At 45.7% G+C, this 24,658-nt stretch overlaps 1 protein-coding gene across 2 annotated transcripts in view; it reads right to left on the reverse strand.

Annotated features, from left to right (window-relative positions):
* The window catches only part of FTO (FTO alpha-ketoglutarate dependent dioxygenase), a 371,203-nt gene that overhangs the window by 147,173 nt on the left and 199,372 nt on the right, over positions 1–24,658 (reverse strand). For both annotated transcript variants that reach the window (XM_032854458.1, XM_032854457.1), the window contains exon 8: positions 12,369–12,493. In XM_032854458.1, the coding sequence (XP_032710349.1) occupies positions 12,369–12,493 (125 nt within the window). The remainder of the gene's footprint in view (positions 1–12,368; positions 12,494–24,658) is intronic.

Here is a 24,658-nt window from a genome sequence, read left to right on the forward strand (position 1 = left end):
ATTTTCTTGGTAAACAGCATCTTTTTTTTCCCCTTTCTTCAGCAAAGAAAAAAGATATGGATAAAAAGAAGAGACTCAGAACTTCCAAAATGCCCTTCAAAAGGCTGACGGTCTTTATTTAGAATACAACAGAACTCGAGCATTTCAACTTGACGTGGGCATGTCTTAGTGAAAAATGAAGATAAGTCCACTAAACCGAACGGTTTATTGAACTAAAAAGTACCCTGTCCAGAGGACAGTAGGGAGAGAAAGCTAATCAGAAAAGTGTCAATCACTCCCACCCTGGACAGAAACGCTAAACTATTCCTTTCGTGCACAGATACGGAAAGGCCTGATCGATACCCTGAAAGCAGTGCCTGTTCTAAACACACGGGAGTCACTCAAATAATTTCAATAAGTAATGTGAAGGTGATTGACCCATTTTTGGTTTTTGATTCGTTTGTTTTGTTTTCTGTCCTGAGACAAGAGGCTGGGACTCATTCTGATGTGTGATACAACAGTGTCCCCTACAGGCCGGCAGAACTGTGCCCCACCCCCTCTCCCCCCATCACTGCCTCTGCTGAATGCAGAGTCCAACTTTTATCTGTAACCCGGGATATACGTTACAGCATAAATTGGTAAAATGCACTGGGGACATCGAAAGAGGGAGTAAGATGGTGACTCTCCGTGCGCAGTACATGGCTTCCTAGACTTGAACACACTGTACAGCAGGGGACGGACCCATCATAGACTAGACACAACCTCCTTGTTCACCTTAAGGGGACCCACTCAGATCAGCCTTGACTAACCAACTGGGACTCGAAATTTCTCCACTTAGAGGATTTACAGATTCTGGGAGGCTAAACTTTGATGTTCTCATCGATGCCCCTACTCCCACTTTCTAAAAGATTGTACAACATAAAAGAGGGACATAGCTGAAAAGGTAATAACATTCCTTGAAGAGACTTCTGGCTGGGAGATTCATAAAGCATGGGCTGGAAATTACTTCTTCAGAGAGAGAGGGGCACCCACAACTAAAAAGTGCCCACGGGTACATACATGACCTCCTCCACATGGGGTAGGATCCTGCCTGGGCTCTGAGTCCTATGTTGTAAAGCCTTGTTGCTGTTCCTGCAGTGGCCTTCCAGCCTGGGTCTGAGCTGGGCCGGGCTGGCTTCAATTCCACTCCCAACATTAGCTGTGTTGCCTTAGGCAAGTTACTCTGTGTCTCTCTGCTTCTGTTTTCTCACCTCCTGAACCATTTAAAACCCTGGCACCTAATGGTTGCCAATGCATGGGAGCTGTTATTCTTACCCCAGGGAGCACAACTGCAGACTTCAAGGACAGTGGAGGGAGAAGGGTGAAGCCATCAGGAGGTAACACCTATACCACATCCAGCTGCTCCTTGGGCTCTGACTCACAGAGCCGCACCTTGTCCAGTGGGAAGGTGCCTTCCAGGTCACCTGGATCGAGCTGCTTCTCTTTGAGATGAAGTTGCTGAGACCCTGAGTGTCTGTGACAGGCCCCGAGTTAACAGCCAGCTGGAGACAGGATTCAAGCTGGAGTTCAGGCCTCCGTCAATTCCATGTGACGGTGCTTAGCGCAGGGCCTAAGCGCAGGCAAAATCTGCCATCCCCACACCAATTCAGCGAGGCGGGGCCCCTACCATGAAGCTGGGGTTTCACACGGAGGCATGCTCTCCAAGGATGAATGTGGCCGGGTTTATTCTCGACCTTTCTATTTTGAACTAAAGGGGGGTGGGCAATTTTTTCTGAGCTCCTAGGTACTTGCTCTGGGGTGTTTTACATGAGATTTCTTCATCAGCCCTATGAAATACTATTTATCCCCTGCGCAAGTTACAAATGAGAAAACTGAGCTCAAGAGGGGTTAAGTAACTTGCCTGTAATTACCTAGAGTTACAGACACGTATTATGCAATACAGTAGGATAAATGCTGCTCTAGAGTTTATGCTGGGATTCTGTGCAAAGAAAGTAGGAAGAGAGGGAAGAACCCGCCTGGGGTTCTTCAGAATCTATGCTCCCAACCCCATGCCACGTTAAAGAAATCTGCTCTGAAAGAAAGCAACCCCCCCATTTATCATTAAGAAAGAAAGCAACCCTTCCCCCCCCCCCCCCCCCCCCCCCCCCGCATTTCCCTCTGGAAAGAAACAGCCCAGATTTTATCCTGTGACCCATAATCGCATATAGATTTCTCCGCCCATTTCTCACCCCTTCCGGGGACAAATCCCTCCCGTCCCACTTGCAGCCAGCACAATTTCACAAAGGAGCAGGCTCCCCCACAATGGCCGGGCAAATAATGACAGTCACACAAGAACACTCCAGGAGAGCGAGCCACTTTCTTTCCTTTCTTCCCACTTTCTTTGCACCGAGTCCCGACTGAAACGCTTTCACGGTGTTAATTATACGCTATTGCATAATACATTTTCCTCAGTCAAGTGTTACTCATCTCTATAACCTCCAGGCCTGTGATAGTGTCTGCTACCAGCTAGGCACTCGATAAATATTTGCTGAGTCAATGCATGACTGACAGCTCACTCCCCGTAACCATAACCACCGCTTACGCACCGCCGGTGTGCACTCACACGGGCAGTCCCCCACCACCTCACAGGTAGGTCCGGCCTCTCTCTTCAGAGACCTTTGTGCCTGGGTGGTTCAGTGGGTTAAGCGTCTGCCTTTGGCTCAGGTCACGATCCCAGCATCCTGGGATCGAGTCCCAGATCAGGCTCCTTGCTCGGCAGGGAGCCTGCTTCTCCCTTTGCCTCTGCCTGCCACTCTGTCTGCCTGTGCTCGCTCTCTCGCTCTCTCTCTCTCTGACAAATAAATAAATAAAATCTTAAAAAAAGAGAGAGAGATTTGTGAGTATAGCCTGGCCTGAATTTGAACCTTCCCAAAGCGAAGACCTCCAAGGGGACACCTTTTCTGGAAAGTCGCTGGGAGCCAGAATGCAGACTATCTAAGGAGAATTGAATACTCTGCCCTGGCCCCGCCGCCCCAGCATGGCATTCCTTAGACACTGGTATTCCGCAAATAGCTCAGTCATTCTTGTGACTTACCAGAACGGGCACAGCAAGTTTTACAATTGATCATCTTATGATGCCGATCAGGAAAGAAAATGTTACATCCGGGCGCCTGGTTGGCTCAGTGGGTTAAAGCCTCTGCCTTCGGCTCAGGTCACGATCTCAGGGTCCTGGGATCGAGCCCCGCTTCGGGCTCTCTGCTCAGCGGGGAGCCTGTCCCCCCCCACTTCTCTCTGCCTGCCTCTCTGCCTACTTGTGGTCTCTGTCAAACAAAAAAATAAATAAAATCTTAAAAAAAAAAAAAAGAAAGAAAGAAAATGTTACATCTTTCGACTGCACGATACTATTTGGGTCCTACTGAGTGTTGCTGAAGAGACGGGGTAGCGCAACGTCCCTACGCTTTTCACTTCCCAGAGTTGCGCTTAGGAGCCAAGTTCTTGGCTGTCCTCCCGCTAGAACAGAAGCTCCATGAGAGAAGCCCTTTCATCCGTGTGGCTCCCGGCCGCGTTGCCAACACCCGGAACGGTGCTTGACAAACAGCAAGCCCTTGGGAAGTATTTGTGGAATAAATAAATGGATTCATCAATGTTTTCTCAAAAAGTTGAAGCAGCGCCGCCGGTGAGAAATAATCCGCCACCGATCACCGTCAGGATCTGCCGGCAGCGGAGCTCACGCTGAAGGCTACGCGCTGATTTTACAAAAAGATGCGCAGAAGTCAATTGGCTTTTGTCTCCCATAAAACTGTTCAAATAATGACAGTAACAATGGTAATAACATTAACAACACTGGCCTCCTTAAGATAAGTTGCTGTAGGTTGGGAAAAAAAAAAAAGGGTAACCCTATCTCTAGACTCATTTAATCCTCGCTCTAAATTTATACAATGTTTCAATTCCTACACATTTATGAGGAGGTTTTATGGAGTTACCGGGTTTTATGGAGTAATCTGGTTCAGATACACAAAGGACATTCTTCTGCTAAGGGCAGCAGAAAGCAGAGACGGCAATTATTAAAGGAGATCCGACAGATGCGACAGATGCGTTAGAAAGGGGAGGCAGGGATGGCAAGCAGGCTGGTGGCTTCCTGTCCCTCCCTGGAAGCTCCTTCACTTACCCCTCCCCCAGGCCCGCAAACAAACTCAGCAGGCTGCAGCGGACCGCTACCAGACCGGAGACCGCCGGAGCTTCTGCCTCCCAACTCACTCGGCCTGAAGGAGCAGCAGCCCCTCTCTCTAACGAGTGACAGCAGTTGACATGGGCAGATGACTCCGTCACATGCTGTCTCAGAACCCCGTAACATCAGCCTCGCCATCCCCTAGCCCGTCCTTGAGGCCAGTGGTTCCATTTCATGTGACCACCGTTCCTGGGGGTGGCAAACAAATCTGGGCCCACGTGCCAGGTCACCAAGGCTCGATCACTGCACTGATACCATTAATGGCACATGAGGATATTAGCAGGTAACCAGGAGAGAGCAACTGCCTGGAGCGGGTAAAATTCAAACTGGAAGTCACGTTTAAAAAATATATTTATTTGTGTATTTATTTCAGAGAGACAGCGAGAGGGCACAGGGAGAAGCAGAGGGAGGGAGAGAGAGAGAAACTCAAGCAGACTCCACGCTTGTGGGAGAGCCTGATGCGGGGCTTGATCTCAAGACCCATGAGATCATGACCTGAGCTGAAACCGAGAGTAGAATGTTTAACCAACTGAGCCACCCAGGTGCCCCTGAAGTCACATTTACACTCGGCATTGCCCCTCCTGGGCTAAAGGCATCCTCTTATACACAGAAATGGCTCTAGCGAGACCTTTCCCATGACTCCCCCCACCCACACACCCAGTTCTATTTCGTTTCCAGGAATGGCAGGGGACCAGGAATCAAAGTCTCAGGAGTGAGACCCTGTCTTTTGGTCCTGGTCCTGGCTCAGTTCCATTGTGTCCACTTCTGGGCTCTTCCTCCAGCATCCAAGTCAGCCTGTGCACACAACGTCCCTCCTCGTTCATGCTGCAAACAGGGCTCAGGGTGCGGTCTTGAGACTGGGACACTGAAGAACTACAAACCAGAGATCTCTCCGCACATCCAATCTCAGGGTTTCCACCTCTGGCAAGAGGAGATGAATACGTATCCAAAAAAGCAACAGGCTGGCATCTCCAATGGTCATTCCTCTTCACAATGAAAAAGGACCTCAAAGTACTTATGAACAGAGGAATGGGTTGCGAGGAAAGCTATTCTGTTCAGCCAGACACTGAATTACTCTTGAGTTCCAGGCACTGTTCTAGACGTGGGGAGCTGTGGTCAACAGACACCAGGGTTCCTGCCCACCCAGGGCGTGGCTCTAACAGAGGAATGATCTGGGCTGTGGGTTTTGCAGTCGGTGAACAGGCAAATCCCCTACACTCACCCAAGTTTACATTCCGGGAGGAGCGACAAAATGTCAGCACGGAATCAAGTACACATACAATACATGTCAGGTGATTATCCTGTTTGTAAGCTCCTACCGAACTGTAAGCTTCCCTGGAGCAGACTCCAGGGCTAAGTCACCTTCCAGGCTCCTGCAGAAGAAGAATGAAAAACTACAGGCTAGCCACCGTGCTCCCATTAGCCCGTCCTGACCTCCCCGGCGTTCCACGACGCGTTATTTCAAAACTAACACTATACCACGCTCATCTTGATACTTCCCAGAGCATTTAGCACACTTATTTGTACAGAACAGGCACTCCATAAATAATCGTTCATTGCTAAGCTGGACCGGATCGACTTGTTAGTTTTATACATCATTCGGGCCTGCCGGGAGGCAAAAGGAGAGGCCACATATCCACAGAGAAAACCTTAGGGCCAGAGTGGATCCGCAGAAGTAACTTCCACAAACGGCTTTCCTTGCTGCATCCAGATCACAGCTCTGAAGCTGACTGGCTTTAGAAAAGGTTTTAACAGCTAGATTTTGGAGCCCTGACAAAGATGGATCTGTCCTAGAGGTAAATGAGACGGCAAAGGTTATGGTGACTATGGTCAGTGATAAGACGGTCAATGAGAAGACGGTTCTCTCGTCCAGAAAAAGGGCTAACTTGGCAGGTTTTTTTTTTTTTTAAGATTTTATTTATTTGACAGAGAGAGATCACAAGTAGGCAGAGAGAGAGAGAGAGAGAGAGAAAGAGAGAGAGAGGAGGAAGCAGGCTCCCTGCTGAGCAGAGAGCCCGATGCGGGACTTGATCCCAGAACCCTGAGATCATGACCTGAGTGAGAAGGCAGAGGCTTAACCCACTGAGCCGCCCAGGCGCCCCTAACTTGGCAGGTTTTTGAGCTGACAAAGCCCAATATGGGGAAGACACGTATACAAAGCCATCTAGATCTGGCGAATTCGTTTTAACTGGAAGCAAGTAGGTCTGAAAGCTTTTCTAAGAAACGGCCATAAACGTTTTTTAAACTGTCCTCAGCACCATTTAAAGGCTCCTTGGGCCCAAACAAAGCTGTCTGCCACAGGACCATTGAAAATCCTGTTTGAGCCTAGAAGCAGAGGAGCTGTAAGTAGATAGAGTTTCCATTTAATCAGGAACATTCCTATCCAGTGGGCAATGCTGAGAGATGCTGTAACGGGGGAGACGGGGGAGACATATGAGAAAGGGACAAGGAATGGGGAGGGAGTCTCCGAAAACAAATAAGAAAGGCCACCTGCAAATAAACAAAGGGCTGGGCCTACCCAGGGGAGACAGGAAATGGGCCCAGCTGTACTCTCACAACTTCATTTGCAGCTCCCTTCCTTCAATGTGCTACATACCCCTAACGGGCTCCTGAGCTCCTTCCCACTTAAAGGGGTAAGTGCTTACGTCGGCTATATTTTTAAATCCCCTAATAAGAACCTAATGGTCTTGGGCTGCCTGGGTGGCTCAGTTGGTTAAGCAACTGCCTTCGGCTCAGGTCATGATCCCGGAGTCCCAGGATCAAATCCCGCATCGGGCTCCCAGCTCCATGGGGAGTCTGCTTCTCCCTCTGACCTTCTCTCCTCTCATTCTCTCTCTCTCTTTCTCTCAAATTAAAAAAAAAAAAAAAGAACCTAATGGTCTTATATAGGCACATGAAAGACGTTCAAGACATCATGTGTCATCGGGGAAATGCAAATCAAAACCACAGTAACAAGCCTAGGATATCTATAATCAAAAATACAAAGGAAAGTAAGTGTCGGTGAGGTTGTGGTGAGTCTGCAAGCCTTGTGTGCGAAGGCTGGCGCATAAAAGAGGGCAGCGGATGTGGAAAACAGTCCGGCAAGTCCTCAAGTGACCATATGACTCAGCAATTCCACTCCCGGGTTTACACTCAAGAGACCAGAAGAGTCAAAAACTTGTACACGAATGCACACAGCAGTGTGATTCAGAAGAGCTGAACGGTGCAAACAGCCCAAATGTCCAGTGGCCGGTGAGTGGATAAACAAAACGTGGTCTAGCCATGCCGTGGACTATTACTTGGCAATAAAAAGGAATGGAGTACTTATATAGGCTACAACACAGGTCAACCCCGAAAGCATCATGTTAAATGAACGAGGCCTGACACAAAAAAGCCACAGAGTGTAGGATTCCATTTACATGGAATGTTCAGGCAAAGCCATAGAGACAGAAAGTAGCTTAGCGCTTGCAAGGGACTGTGGGGAGAAAGGGGGATCGAGAGTGGCTGTTAACAGGTCTGGGGTTTCATTCTGGGGTAATGGAAATGTGCCGGAATTAGATAATGGTGATGGTGGCATAATCTTGTGAATATACTAAAAAATCATCCTCCTCATCATCGCTTAATTATAATACTTTAAAATTATTTATTTTATGTTACACGAATTTTTGTATTTTGTGAATTATATCTTGATTGGGGGAAAAAAAAACCCTAATGGCCTGGCTTTCATCTTATTTTTTTTGTATTTGCTTCGTACTTAGCAAAACTTTAAAAGTGCTGTTTCCAAGTTAAAAAGCCCCATTAGTTCTACAAGTGTTCCTCGACTCCCCGTGTTAGCCTCCACCTAGCTCTCGGCTCACTCCAACTCCCCACAGGCAGTCAAGTCAAAACCTAGGATGAAACATATGCGGACTTTGGATAATGTTTAGAAGATTTTTGTTTCTATTTTAAATATAACTACCGTCTGGGCGACACTTGCATATGTAGACAGACAGTGTAGTTCAACGTAAGAGGATTTTCTATGGTACAACAATTCTAGTCTGCAGAGCTGGCTACAGTGATCTACTTCCCCCGAGTGGCTTGGAGCCACTTGCCGCTCAGCTGTGGTTAACGATGGTTCCCCGACCATCCTTTCCACTGCCTTCCATAGCCCCTTTCTGGGAACTGGCTGGAATCCCATCCCCAGATGCCTTCTTCAACTGGCTGCCAGATGCACTTTCTCATGCCCAGCATCTCACGTGGTGTTCTGTGTATGGCACGTATATGAAACATACAAAAATGCTAATGAAATCAACCCACTCCTGTTTCAGAGCACAGAGTCACAGGCTGGACCCGATGTCTCGGAGGGAGAGTACGGAGAACTTTGTGAAGCCCGACGTCACTGGTCGAAAGCCAGGACGCTGTGTTCACGGGGAGCTGGGAGAGAGCTTTAAGTAGATTACTCTTCTCAATGAACAGTAAGTGAACACGCAGCTTATGACCCGCCCACTGGCGGCAATAATTAACATCGCTATGATGGTTCTTTGAAAAAGGGATAAAGAAAGGAACAAACCCATCTACTCAATTAACATTTTGTGCTTTTGTCTTCCTCGTACAGACAAGAAATGGCGAAGTTGTGGTAACAACAAAACAGCGTCTGGGAGTGACATGGATATTAAGCATCCAAACATGCGCGATGTCGGGTGGCCAGGGGCTGCAGTGGATGGCAGTTTTTTTGTGGGGCATTTTCTCGAACACTTGATTTACCTACATTGGCTCAACCGAGTGAGCCAGCTGAAAAATAAAATATCTGATTCTCACTCCGACACGTTCAAGGCAAAGGAAGCCCATTCCTTTCCTTCGGCTGACGACGGATAATTATTCCACAACAGACAGGCCCTCAAACTTCTCCGCAATCGAGGAAAAGGCGCTAGGGATCTGCGGAAAATAAACCAAGGCGCCGATGTTTTGCTGTATTTTATTTAGGAAAACAACTCGGGCACGGACACGGAGCTGTACCTTTTCTTCAGCGCACTTTTCAAATGATAATTTCTTCCACTGTCACCATTAAATCTTAATCCATTCCAGCTCCTTGCATGGGTCATTGAGTCTATATGTACTGCTGTTATTTTAAAATGTTTCCCCTTGGTAGGGAGAGAGGAGGAGACAAGACGTTGAGAGCCAGATGGGCCTTCTTCACAGTTCATTTATCAGACCTAATACGCGGGGCTCCGCCCTCTTCTCTCTCCCTATTGCGGTTAAACCTCCATATAATTTGGTAATCATTTTCATTATCAGAGAGTGACCCTTGCGCCGCCTAGCCCAGGACGCCCAGTCCCAGCAGCTGCTCTTTCTCTGCCTTTTCCTACAGTAGACCCTAAGAACCTCAGGGTTTATTAGCTGCAGACTGACCTTTGGGCTGCGGAGGTCAAGAAGGGGTCAGAGCAGAGGGCTTGCCCAGTTCTTTAAAAGCTATAACAAGCTGTCCATCAGGCAGAGTGGACTGTATAAACAAAGCCAAATCTTCAGAAATTCTGTACCACTTCTGTTAACACTTACCCTGCATTCACACAGCTTCTCCTGATGTACTTTGGATCATTCAGCTCGGGGGGAAGTGAACAGACAGCCCTAATAAGCCTATTTGGAGAGGCTTGTTTATGGGATTACGGAGCTAGGGGAAGGAAACCCACAGCATTCAGATGTGCCTCTGGAATGGCAGGGTTGTGTGACACTGTGACAAACTTGGTTACCCCGAGTCATGCAGAAGTGACACTTTCCTCAAAAAGCTAAATTACAGGGAACATATGCTTTCAGTTTAAGAGAATTCAGGGAGTCCCAAACAATGGCAAGGCTCCTGGTCTGAGAGAGAGAGAGACAAATATTTTAAAACCCAGTTACAAGTTCTGCTTTAAAATATTCTCCCTAACATCATTACTGCAGAGGAACCGGCTGGAGCGGGGGGAAGGGGGTGTGGGACAGGGGGGAGGGGGGAAACCTTTATGACAACGGCCTCCTATGAAAGTCATTGCCAGCCGCGGAGCCTCCGCTGACCTACATTACTTCAAGTTGTACTATTCATAACACATTCTCCAACGTGCAATCGAAGGTAATTAGAGTCATCTGTATTTAACTTTCAGAGGAAAAAATTTCTATTATCTAATCTAACTGATCCCCTGATAGCTTTGATGAAAGTAAAATACTGTAACCTATTGCTTGGCCTTTGGCGAGCGCTAATTATTTTCTGTCAAAGCACATTTTTCCTCGTGTAATTCCAAAGTCCACAATGGGCCGGTTGCAAAAACGCAGGCGGCTCGGTGAGCGTGGCGGTGGATGTTTTATAACTTTCACCACTGCCCGCCTGATGGCCACTCGGGCCAGTGCCCGGTCCCAGACGGCCGGAGGACGCTTTGATGAGGCAACGAGAGGTGTATGGTAACAGTCTGTTTATACAGATCATGTGGATGAGTCTTTTAGATAGGTCACTGGGATGGGAAACATCAAATGGGGGTGAAGAAGGGGTTGGGGGGGAGGAGGACGGTTATTTAATACTCTGAAGACACTTTTCCTTCTGAGCTCTCAAGACATGACCCTCTTGAAATTTGCTTTCAGGTGTTTAGTTCTAAGGAGGTCTGCAGACTGTCAGCTGCTAAAGCTCTTTCTTTTCTCCTCCCCTGCCACAAAGGACTTGAGAATTTGTGTTTCAGATGCTAGACTCCATCAACTTCAACACTGGCTCCAGCTCCTGATTAAATTGTTAGCAGTTAAGGGCCAGAAATGCTGAAACCAGACTCCTTTTAAACAGGCCATTTTGGGCATGTTGTCTGATGATTTGGGATACTAGGGAATTATTGTTAACAAACCAAATGCACTCAACAGAAGACATCCATCCTCAACATTTGGTCTCTGAGCTGTCTTTGGAGGGATGGTGGGGGCGGGGGCTCGAAGAGAGATTACAGGGAAATTCTTGCTTTCTTTCTCTCTTTCCTATTTAATAAGAATCGCCAGGGGAAATGATATAAAGGTTAAACACAGAGAGAAACACATCTCAGATGTCCCCACATAGATATTCCAGTATTTAATAAAATATGCATACTTTAATGAATATATATGCTGAAGTTAGAATACAAGAAAAGTTAAATTGGAGATTATTTAATTACTGTAGCTGAAACTGTCATTTACTCTGATTTGACTACACTACAAAAAAGAGGGGAAGGGGCGAGTATCGAGGTGAATTTTAAAATTATTTTTTCAATGCAAGTCTGAATTTAGAGATAAAACACATACTTGAGAAGCCGCTTTCCAGCACTCAGTTGGAACGCACCATTTGTACTCTTACCTGTCTCCTTTCTTGGAAATGCTCACCTTCAGCCTTGTTCAGACAAACTGATTTTCATGATTAATTGTTACTAGCAAAGCCACCAATTACAAATTCTGTTGCGTGGACCCACTTGAAGAAATATTAACGTTCTCGACTCCCAGGCACACAGGATTTTTAAGCATCAAAAAAGACTCCAAGACAAAATTCAGCACGATCTTCCTGATTCCTCTCCCTCTTGCTGGGAGACGGATGATAATTCAACAATTTTTACCTACCGTTTGGGGGGAAGTGGTTCCGGCCTTGCACCCATCAATTGCTTTTCAAATAAGAGCAGGATAACAGAATCTAGAGTATCCAAGCCTCAATTCTGTAAAAACCGATGATTTGTGGCAACTTTCTATCAGTAAGAGCTCTCTAACCACAGGTAAGTGCATGGGCAAAGAAACCAGGTTGAAGCCAACATAATTCCTACTTGGCCAATTCTAAAGCTGGGGTTCATCATTCGACCACTTTCAAGCAACCTGCCTCTCACGGAGTGGTGTAAGAGCACGGTGTGAATTTCCCAGACATCTGCCCGAACCAGGCAGCAACGTCAGTCTTTAGAGTGTTGATCAAAAGCCTCCTTTAGCATCAGGTACTTCTATACTACATGCTCAGGATACAAAATTGATGCAAAACGTTACACTCGGGGATAAATCATATACACCTACCGATGACATCATGGCTCATTACAATCAATGGAGGGACCATGTGCAGGAGCGCTAACGCTGGCTGATACCATCTGTAACTTGCTGACTTTTCACGGCCCCTCCAATGAGAGGAGTGAGACCCATCGTGAGGAAGGGCTCAGCCGAGTACAGTTCTCGTTTCTTTCGGGGACGACAAATCCCATGTCATCAGAGAACTAACCTGGTGTGCCACTCTCTCCTCAGGTTCTGACGTGTAGTGAGCGAGGCAAGGATGGCGGTCAAGATTTCATTCCTTTGTTCCACGGGGACCCCCTCTCTTCTGACTTCACGAAGCACAGCATTCGTCTAGAAGGAATGGTCCAAAAAGGGAACGGGAAAAATTAATAAGAATAATAATAAAAAAGAGCCCATAAGCAAATAAGGACAGTAAATCAATGGCTTTTTTATTACAGTTCCCCTGCTAACAGATCAATACAGTAAATGATGGTCAAAAATGGCCAGCATATATTTTGTATTTAATCAATGTACAAGGCACATAAGGTAAACTCTAAACCTCCGTTGCCTTAAGTAACACATCGAGATGCTATGTGTTCTCACTCTAATTTCCTCAGTGCACCGACGGTCTTTTTCCGGGGAACTGCCTCCCATGAGCTATTATTAGAAATGATTTTCACGTACACCTCACTGTGAGTTGTTTGTTTTGCCTTTTAAAAAAAGAGCAGTCTCTGACTTTCGCTCGCTCTGTTTTCTGCCACCCAGCTGAGGATTTCTGTACTGCCTCTCCTATTGGAATCATTAATTTCTATTTCCAGCCATGCCAGCAATTTTTTTTTTTTTTTTTGGCTCACTCATTTTCCTTGCTTGTTGCAAATCAAGAGCTTGCAAAGAAAGAAACAATAAGAGCACAAAAATCAAATTCAGTCTCAAGGAGTCCTCCCAGCTTTAGAAATCCACGACATATTTCAAAGAATAGGTACAGGGATTCTTGTGCACAGCAGACTTCTGATTTGAGAAAGAATCACTTACTCAACAGTCACGGCCATGGTCCTTAAGAGAAATTAGGCTCACCGGTGAGTACAAAAACACTCCAGCTTCTACCTAACATTGGAAAACGTCAGATGGTGCTTCTAGAAATAATGGAAGCCTTACACAGCACACGCTGCTCACTCTAACAAGAAGCATTACATCCAAACTCAAATTTGAAAGTGTCATTTCAATTTTATCTACGACTCACTCCTGTATGCTCCTTTTGCACGTATGTGTTTTAAACATGCAAATTCACGTAACATAAGAAACAACTAAGAAAACAACACAGGGTATTCTACTGGCAGTTGAAATGTGAGTGAGCAAATGCCCTTCGAGTTTTAACGACAGAACTTCTCATCGCACATATTCATCTTCATACAACTGGGACAGAAATCTTGAGAATTTAGACATGTTTTTCATTTAAAGTTGGTGTGGCTTCTTTGGAGATGTTGTACCCAAAGCAAATGCTAAAAGGAATGAACCTGTTACTTTCTTTGTACCAGTCCTTCTCTGACTGATGCCAATGCCTTCATTCACTTGAGAGCACACTCACAATTTTGTCCTCATGGAACTTAAAATACTACTTCCTTACTCCCCTGTGGCATTTTGCAGTGTATACTGAATGCCTTCTAGGACAGCCTTCAGGAGAGGTTAGTGAAGATCTGTTGTCTGGCTGCCTCCTACCCAGACCCCATCCCTCTTTCCTGTAACAACATCAAACCTTTTCTTCGGGAAGTCTTTTATCGTATGCCGTCTTAGATAGTCTGCCAACTAAGTAAAGTGTTCCGCTCTCTCCCATGAAGGATGAGGGCCAGGCCCACCTGATGTGCTTTTCCAAGCCTTGAGACACTTAAGAAGAATGACAAACAAAGGGGGAAAAATTGGAGGCCACGTATCAGTTACCTTAGTTCCTACCAACCATGGTCCTTGAAGTATTCCTGGTTTCCTGAAATTTCTGAGCAGAGATCATTCTTCTTCTTTTGATACCACTGAGTTATCCAACAGCCTTTGAATCAAGTTCCATTTTGTTCGAATTCACCAGAACTCTGTTTCTACTGCTTACAATCAAAAAACCCTAACTGGGACAGAAAGATAGGAAATACTGTTTCCTTTGTTAAAGGATCCAAGATAATGTGACTAGCACTAGTCCAGAAAAGGACCCTGATCTCTGCCTCCTGGGTCCAGAATTACATCGACCAGACCAGGCGATGTACCCAGCTGGACACTCTGAGCTTCGAGGGCAAGGACATTTTTAGGCCTCCAGGACAGGGAGAAATGTTCATTTTTCTCTAAGTGTTTCTCCAGCATGAAGCCTGGGCTCCAAGTGGCTCAAGCAGGCGTTGCAAATGCAAGGACCCACCAGAGCCAGAAAGGTAATGTGAATGAGTTTAGGCAAGATGACCCGATGAAAGCACGTGCTCTGTGCAAAAAGGCAATTACTGTTCAGCAACGGCCAACTCTGATATTCAGAAAAGAGGTCTCCATGGTACCAGATTCATGCGTTTTCAAAATAAACAAGAAATCTGTTTTGATTTTTTTTTTTATGTGAGATCTCCTGACTTTTACATGTTAGAAACTCATTTTGTTAAACTTTGAAAATACCACGTGGCCAAACACGAAACACCAGTGACTGAACAAAACTCAGACAGCTGCTCACTGGTGACCTCTAACATAAAAGATGTCTAATTTCAGAAAGGTCCTGGCATCAACGGGTATTCTGAAAACAGCATTGCTCCTTGTCTGAGATACCTGACCTCAGGTACTTAAAGTTGGAAGGAACCTCAAGAAATTTGAAATTTGCTTTCAGGTGTTTAGTTCTAAGGAGGTCTGCAGACTGTCAGCTGCTAAAGCTCTTTCTTTTCTCCTCCCCTGCCACAAAGGACTTGAGAATTTGTGTTTCAGATGCTAGACTCCATCAACTTCCTACAGACATAGTGATAAACTTGTCGTTTATCACTATGTCTGTAGGAACTTATTGTTTTGCCAAAATAATAAGCAAAATATTTCAAATAGAAAACAAAGTACACATCTACATTGACTCCAAGGACATCAAAAAAATAAACTCAATTCTCCTTCTGACTGTATTAAAATAACTTTTTAAAAAAGTAATTTCTCTCTTCTTTACCTTTTGCATCATTTAAATTTTATCCAGAGGCCCTTGTTTTCCCTGATCAGCCTCTTAGTAGGGAAGGAGAAAGGATTTAAGAAAGCAAGTTTTACAATGTCGGGGATCCTGTTTACTTCATTACTGCACCCCCGTGCTTGCCTAATGATTTTTAATAAATATTTGTCAGATCAATAAATAAGGAAGGAACTTGAAAAACAAGTATTGCAAAAACTAAGAGCAAGAGGAGACTGTCTTTTGAGACTTTACTATTAGGTAAACTTATAAACTCATCAACTAAGTGACAGTTACCTGCTTTACCAAGGAGCGCTCTCCACTTGACAAAAGGATCCATTTCTAAGTCTGTTTAAATAATTCCCACAGTGCAGACTCTCCCGAACTTCAGTCATTCTAGCACAGTCTCAAAATTCTTGCCCCGTTTGTGTATGAGGTATACAATCTGATATTTTTATTTCAAATGATCCGCATTTTAAAGTATAAAATAAATTCACTTCAAAAGAAAATAGGAAAACCAGGGCTACCAGTCCTAAATTAAAAGATATCTGCAAAAATAACATTAAAAACAAAGCTGTATGTTGATTTCATTCTAGGTAGATGTTGCTTGCTGAAGGCTCTGGAACAGAAGCCTACTGGGTTGTTGTAAATGAGGCCATCAACAAGTCTTGGTGAAAGTTAAAGACATGAAGACCTCCTTGACACAAAGATGTGGACTAAAAAGGAGCTGCAAAGGGGGGGTCCACTTTCTCACAGTGTGGTCCCCGCACTCTGCGGAGTCCTGGAGCGCCACCTAGCGTTTGCCCGGCTAACACCCATGGTCCACACCCCCAAGCTCTGGATGCACCACCTTACTTACAATGATTTTCTGACACCTTACAGACAAATCTCTTTTTTCCCCAAATGTATTCCTGCGGGGAACTCAAGATATAAAACAAAACAAAACTGGAGCGGTTCTCTTTAAAGAAGCTTCTATGGAGGACCTAAAATCTCCCTTTGTCATGGGGCATCTCCTCAAAATCCCAAGGAACTGTGAAACACAGGTTGCCAACCTCAACCCGAGAGCATTTAAAAGAGCATTCAATTTCTTTGAAGTTTCTACATCACTGGTGGGAATGCAAAACACTGCCACTGTGGTAAGCACTTTGGCAGTTTCTTACAAAGTTATACATACACACTTAACATATGATCCACCAATCCCATTTCTGGGGATTTAGCTGAAGAAACGGAAGCTCATGTGCACACGGAAACCAGTGCAAAAATGTTCAAGCATCTTTACTCAAAAGTGCCCCAAACTGGAAACAATCTCAATGCCCTACAAAGGATAAATGGATAAACTCCTTGTGGTACATCCGTACAAAGGAATACTACTCAGCAGTAAAAAAGGACAGGCAACTGATAGAATGGCAGCCACTTGTTTAAATCTCAAAGTCGTTATGCTGGATGAAAGAGCCTGGTCTCCAAAGATTAAACACTGCATGATTCCATTTACTGAACATTCCGGAAAAGGCAAATTACAGGGACAGAGAACAAATTAGTGGTTGCCAGGGGTCAAGATGGGTGAGGATTTGTTACAAGGTGGAAACATAAGGGACTTTCTGGAATGATGGAACTGTTCTGTACCCCCACTTTGGCAGTGGTTACATGAGTTTATACATACATTAAAACTCTTAGGACTGTATATCCCAAAAAGTCGAGTGTGATCATATAAAAATCTTACCAAATTTAATTGTTAAAACTCCTTTTCATCACATTTTTGGGACAAGAAAGAATGCAGAAAGCAAACGTCCATCTAAATACATCTAAATAAGTAGTTAGTAAAGATAGAACTATATCGAGATTATGAAACAACCTGTTACCAAAAGAATCTTTTCAAGATATCAGAAAAGGATGGGTGGATTTAGATTGAGCATTCAGACTATACTAAAATATAGTATTTCATAAAATTTAGAGCAAAAAGAAGTCACTGCACAAAAGTTAATTTCAGAGGGTCAAAGAGCATTCTTTTGACAAGACTCAATGGTGATATTTTTCTCCTCATATTAGTGTTGGCCCCTCAAGGGTTGACTTTATGCAGGAAATGTTAGTAGCCCATTTTCCCATCAGTAGTAACACAGAACTGTCTTCAAATAAGTACCAATTTTTTAAAAGATTATATTTATTTGACAGAGAGAGACCATGGCAAGAGAGGAAATACAAGCAGTGGGAGTGGGAGAGGGAGAAGCAGGCTTCCCACCAAGCCGGGAGCCCGACTCACGGCTCAATCCCAGGACTGGGATCATGACCTGAGCTGAAGGCAGACGCTTAACGACTGAGCCACCCAGGAGCCCTGCATGCACCAATTTTTAATAGTCTCCTGTTACCAAAAACACATTCTCCCTCTCCTCCCCTCAAAATAGAGGCCAAGTAAACCAGGGCTTTAGAAATCATGCTCTGGGGGTTAGATTTCATTTCACTAGTAACTCTTTTTCAACAGAAATTGATGAAAGTGCTGGCCTATCAGGACAAGACAAAGAATATTCGTGGTTTTTTTTTAAGATTTTATTTATGTATTTGAGAGAGAAAGAGAGAGATCACAAGTAGGCAGAGAGGCAGGCGGGGGGTGGGGGAAGCAGGCTCCCTGCTTAGCAGAGAGCCCGATGCAGGGCTCCATCCCGGGACCCTGAGATCATGACCTGAGCTGAAGGCAGAGGCTTAACCCTGAGCCACCCAGGCGCCCCAAGACTAAGAATATTCTTAAGGCTGCTAGCTATTTAGAGCCCGGCTGTCACCTCCTAGCTGTGGGCCTTCATCCCAACTACAAAATGGCAATGACACCAGAGCCTCTCCATGGGTTCTTGTGAGAAGGAGGTGCCCAGACATATGCCACTATGATTAGTATCGTTTAGAACCCACGAATCAGTCTCGTGCTAGGTTGTACTGTTTTAATAAAAACACTCCGGCAAGCGTCTGTGACATCACATGAAACATCTGAAAAGGCAATCAGGCAACCATTGAACAATTATGAGCAGAAAAAGCCTCTTCCAGGAGCCAGAGGCATATCCTTTTGCATCCCCCTCGTGGTAGGAAATCTTTACTCCCCTGTCAGTGGGGTTTATTTTTAGAGTCCGTCCTGGTCTTCCTTGATGCCTCTCTCTCTTAGGCTACCACCCAATACATGTCCCGACCTTCTTCATCTCCTCTGGGGGTGGGGTTCCTTAACTGTTGTTGGCCCAGGGCAGGAGCCCTGGTTCTCAGCGGAAGGCTTCTGTTTGCTCTCTCTGGGGGTGACCCCTGCTCCAGTGGTTTTAAGGTTCCCCTATAGATTGATGACTTTAAGCATGACTGAACTCTAGCCCCATAGAGCCCAGGACTGCCAATCCCTCCTTAAATATACACTTCAAACGTGAAGCCTCAACCTCAGCCTTGTCCCATATCGACACTATCGTTGCCCTCTCGTCACTTCCCTCTTCATCCACCTGCTCCTTCTTCTGTATTTCCCTAGAAGGGCAAATGGCACCATGGTCAACTCCACTGACCAATCCAGATGGCCAGGGCTCATCCTATTGGCCTCCCTTTCCTTTCCCGGCACTCCCAGTATCTAAACTTTAAATCCTGTCCTCCCTCCATGTTCAGTAGGACTCAAACTTATTTTTTCCTCACTGCCGCAGGCCGAGTTCAGGCCCATCTCTCATCTGCACCACGCAGTGGCGTCCAAACTCGCCTCTCTGCATCCATCTTACCACTTCACGAATGTTCCTCCCCCAAGAGGGAACTCTCAAAGTCAAAGGAAACAAGAAACTTCAACCTCAAAAACCTCACCTAAACCAGAGCAGCTCTGTTCGTCTGCTCCTATATGCCTCACTTATTGTCATTTGAGACCAAACCAAACCAAACCTAACAAAAAAACACCTTAATGTTTTAAGAAGCCAGAATTCTTCGCCTGACCAAAATAACCACAGCAAAACAACGCTCCTGGTCACTGCTCCAATCTGATCTCTTGACATCTTCCAATCCATTTAGCCCAATGTCAGTTCCCTGAAAATACAGGACTATTCTACACGATACACTGACTGGCTGTAGAAATGGCTAGCCATGACTCATTTTTCAAGAAACACCTCGGATAACACCTCCTCTATGAAGTTCTCCGTGAACCAAATCCTTGCACCAAAATACAGAGAGCTGGTCGCCCCTCCTTACGTGACACTGCCGAACATCTCACGAACCACGCCACGCTCTGTTGTTCTTTACTCACTGGATGCTTCCTCCTTCAGAGCGGGGGCTCTGTTAGAGCGGAGAAGCCCCCGCCCCTCTCTTCCCGGTACCCTCCAAGGTGCCTACTTTGGCACCTTGTCATGAAAACAGACTCCTGAGAGGTGCTTGTGGAATCAATGAAAGCAAATGACAGGCCAGAGCACATCTGCTAAATAAGATGAACAGTCAAGCCACAGAGTACTTACTTGAGAGCAAAACCAGCACGTGAGACAAGCTCCAGTTGGATGCAAACTGCACCTGATGAGAATTCTAAGAAAAACGTTGTGGAAACTATTTTTCAACAATGGGTTCAAGAAAACTAAGACTATGCAATCCCTGGGTGACCACGTAGAAGGGCGATACGTATCTGGAAAGGTGTATCTCAAAGTACATCTAGAAGTTTTACTCCACTGGGATTCCCATGTAATCTTTCCAGACCCTCTTAACAAGCCAAGAAGTCTCCTTTTCTCCATCTCAAAAAACAAAAACAGAACTACTTTGGACTCTGGCAACCCACAACACCCTAAGGACCTCTATGAATTCCCTAGTGTTTTCAGCTTCTCCTGGCTCAAAACTTTATGCACAAAACCAAAGTAAAAAATTCACAACCAGAGAGGACAGGAAGGGGAGGGGAAGGGAGGGAAAGAGCAAAGTTGATCGAGAATGAAAAGAAGAAACGCCTAAACTTCAAGGTTCTAAGAAGCCTCGAATTTGGGGCGCCTGGGTGGGTCAGTCAGTTGGGCGTCCGACTCTTGGTTTAGGCTGAGGTTGTGAACTCAGGGTCATGGATCCAGGCCTGTGTCAGGGTCTGTATTCGGTGGGAGTCTGCTTGAGATTATCTCTCTCTCAGCCCCTCCCGCTCATGTGCCAGCGCTCTCCCTCTCTCTAAAGTAAATAAATAAATCTTAAAAAAACAAACAAACAAACAAAGTCATCTCAAACTTCCGGAAAAGTTTGTCATTTGAGACCAAACCAATTCTGAATTTACTCAATTAAAACTGAGCAAGTCACCTAATTCTTGGTGGATGTATTTGTAAAGTCAGCAATTGCCAGTATGTCCTATTTCTGGGGTACCATAAGGAAAGCACATACAGACATACACACGATATACAGAATTTGTAATATACAAGGTTTTTGGACAGGAATCACTACTGAGCTTTAAAAGGAAAATTACAGCATTTACTTCTGACTAATAATTCAACAGAAGTCTTTCATTCTTTTGGTTCCTTTCTGATATGGGGTAACAGCTTCTGAAATTCTGGTTTAATCCATCCTTCTTACAGATCAGAGAACTCTGCCTAAGGAAATGCATGGGAATAGGAGCATTCCACAAACGTGGCTGGTAATCCCTCTGCCTTAATTCATTTAGCAACAACAACAACAACAAATCTGCTGCTGTTTTTCCAATTTCAAAAGCCATAGAAACACCAGGATGCCAGAACTGCATGCCTTTCCCACCTCCCCATTGCCCCATCCTCACCAGCGCCAAAAAAGCAGTACCATCATTACGGGGAAAATACCCCGCCGAACACTTTTTATGCACAGACCGGCCTCAGGTTCGGGCTGTACTTCCCCTCTGCACACACAAATTACAAAGATATGCTCGGACTGATAAAGAGGGCTAAAGGTTCAACTTGTGAAGAAACTTGGTTTAAGATGTTATCAGCTGGGAAAGCTATTTCCTCACATCAACACTGCCACGGGCTGTCAAAAACCCAACCAGGGCTCCCCTCTTCAAAAGTCCAGGAACACTTTTTTTTTCCCCCTTTCTTGCTTTTTTTTTAAAAAAAAAAAAAAGAAAGAAAGAAAAGAAAAAAAGAAGAAGAAGAAAGGCCCAGAACCCACTGAGATAGCCTTGGTCCCATCAAAGAAAGGTCGATCTCAGGTCTTCCCTCATTTACTGATTGTCAGTTTAAGATGGCTCTTTTGTGAGGCCTCTGGAGCTCAGTGCTGAGTGAGGCCTTCACATTTGCTAAACCAGACTGGGTACCACCGAAGAGCTCCAGCATGCTGGGACCCACAGCCCAGCAGAACAAATAAACACGCCTCGCAGCCTTTTTGCCGCCTTTATCTCCCTCTCCGGGAGCAGGAGGGTTTGGGGGTGCTAATGTTTACACAATGTTAAAACTTTCTTTCCCCTGTTTCCTGAATTTGAGAAGACACATCCTGGATGACCTCGGCTGGGAGATAACACCAAGTCACCGCGGGCTGCCGCGTCTACCGGCCTACTTCAGGCTGCTGTCTCCGGCCTGCCCCTCCCCACCTCCCCCCTTCATGGCGGGCTCAGCAAGGAGAGCCGCAGAGGGGCTGGACTGTCTTGAACGGAAGGCACAAAGGCAGAAGTCGCCAAGAGGCTGCCTGCAAAGCAGCCTTTTACTTTAGTCCCACCGACGGACCCACTTGGTTCAGTTCATCCTAAAGACCCACGTGATTTGAATGAATATTTCAGCGGAGTTTTTACCAAAGGAGCCTCAAAAATATACTAGGAAGCCATACTTTGGCCTCTTCCCATCATGTGCTGTTGAACTGGGGGCGCTCCTGGGGAGTAATCAAGGATGATGCTGGGGGGGGCAAAGAATGCCGGGAAAATGCTCCCTCGCTCAACTCCCTCGTCTGTGAAGGGGGTGTCTGTAACAGCACCAACTACCCTTGCGATGATTACGTGAGAGCATCCACTCTGAGAGCGCTTTGCACAATGCCTGGCATGCACAAAATGCTCAATGAATGTTTGAGATCTGTCATCAGCAGCATTACGTGCAAAACAATTCGGGGAAAAAAAAGATCCCATAAGATACAGATAACATTAAAATAAATACATATCCGAAAATACCACAGCCATGAATCTGAATAATTACTGAAGCTTTTTTCCCCAGAGCACTTTCCTAGAACCTCCCATTTTTCTTCTGCTACCAATGCAGAAATCAGTCTGGATCATGTGTTTCACAAAAGACGCTGGAACCACAGCAGCCGGGCCTGGGACTGCGTGAACTCGCGGGACAGTCGTGGTGGTGACTGTGGGAACGGGCAGGCTGCTGGAGGGAAGGCTGGCCTGCCGTGCACGTTCAACATGGGGTGCTGGGACAGTGCACGGAAGCCGGGCCGTAGAGCTCCAGTCAGCGCCGTCAAGGTTGCAGATGATGGCGAAAAACCATCCGTGTATGTGTCAAGGAAGGAAAAAAATATAAGAAAGGGAGAGAGGGGAAGAGAGGGGAGGGAGGGAGAAAGAAAAGAGGAAGGAGAAAAGAAAGGAGAAGGAGAGAAGGAAGGAGAGAGAGAGAAAGGTGAAGAGGGAAAAATAGTGTTGTTTATAGAAGCCAGCTGCTCGGGCCCCGGCGCCAGCAGCCCCCCATCCTGCAATGTTTCCCTTGCAACCCCACTGCCCCCACTGGCACAGGTACAACTAAACGTTGACTTCAATGCTTCAGAGAGCACTCGACTGATTTTGTCCATGATTAATTGCCAAAGACATGGCTGGCCATATGGAACAGAGAAAGCATCAAGTAATTCATACTTCTGTATGTGATCGCTTGGCCCCTGTTGTTTTAATGTACAGGAAAGAGCCAGTATAGCACAGCCCTGGTGTCTTGCCCCTGACAGCCCATTAAGAAATCTCAAAGCACCTAGTCGAAGTTATGCTGTTGGCTTTTCAATAGCAGCCTAATAAAACAGAAGCAAAGCTTTCCAACTAGTCTTAAATCTTTCACATACAGTACATTAACTACTGTGGCTGAAACAACGGGCTTCTTATGATAGGAAATAGGATTTGATTTCTAGTCTCCGCATACTTACTGAAAGCCTTTTTTTTTTTTTTTGACCTTTATGGAGTTTACAAAATCATTGTTCTCTCCCCCCCACCGCCCCCCGCTCTGTTTTCCGAGTAGCCTAATAGATTCCTTTGCTTCTGAAGAGTCTGCTCTTAGTCACTACTGCATGCGGTCTGGATCATAAAGCTGATTCACACACGGGTGGAAGAAACGGCATAATTATCTCACCAAGAGAGCCCAGGAATCGTTCTGGCTTCAGAAGCACTAGCTTTCTTACAAAACCAGAAGACAGCGAAAGCTATACAGTGGCGGGGGCGGGGGCGGGGGAGCCTCACAAGCATACTCTTATCACCCTCCCTGCCCCCCTCCCTTTCCCATCATTCTGTGAAATGAATCCACTCGTTGTGGGGAAAAAAAAATCCACTTATTTTCCAGATGCTCTACTGTTGGCCCTGGGTGACACTCCATGCCAGACGAAAAGGGGAAGGTGACAACCTCAGGTGCAATTCTGCCCCTACTTGCAGTCTATTAGCTCCGTCCATTACGAAAATCTTTGCAGATTATTTAATCTATGCAGACCTGTTATTTTCAGGTTGAGGGGAATGCAGAGACATTTCCGTGATGTTTTCTTTCCAGGATTTTCAAAGGACAGCACTAAAAACAGTAATATCGTCACCGGTAGTTTCCTTTGTCAGGTCGGAGGTGTGTTGGCAGGGGATGACTTTGTTCACACTTTTGATGAGAAAATATTTATACAGTGCTTTATGTCTGAGGATTTTTAGGTGCTGAAATTATCCTACCACCGGAAGACACCATATACGGGAAATTCCACCTGACTGCCTATTTATTAGCCGGAGCGTAATTGCCTCTATTGCTGAAGAGAACTAAAAGCCCATTTAGAGCTCTAAGCCCATGGTAACTTCTCGCCCCCCCCCCCCCCCCGCCCTGCCGCCTCTCCTTCCTCGCAGCATGCTGGTACTTTCCAGGATGAGCAACCAGTTCAGCAAACAATATCATGAAACAGAGAGTATGAGCAAGAGGCTCGAAAGGAAAATAAAAGAGACAAAGGCACTGAAACTGACTCAGTAATGGAGCGAGGAAGACACCGCAAGATTCCTACAAAAACAGGAAAGCCATCTCGCCCACCATTATGTGACAGATATTTCCTGTTTTATTTATGGGATGCTCCAAGGGGGATGAGGGTAATGTAATTCCTATTTTACAGATGGGAAAACTGAGTTCAGGGAGCTGAAATGCCCAAGAGTAATAAACTTCAGGGCCAGAGGCGCCAGCATGTGAAATCTACATGCCTAGCTGACTGCTCCCTGCAATGAAGGTTCTAACAGATGTCACGTAACAGTATCATAT

Source organism: Lontra canadensis, unplaced genomic scaffold (assembly GCF_010015895.1).
Source record: "Lontra canadensis isolate GAN:19392208 unplaced genomic scaffold, GSC_riverotter_1.0 scaffold8, whole genome shotgun sequence".
Lineage (NCBI taxonomy): Eukaryota > Metazoa > Chordata > Mammalia > Carnivora > Mustelidae > Lontra > Lontra canadensis.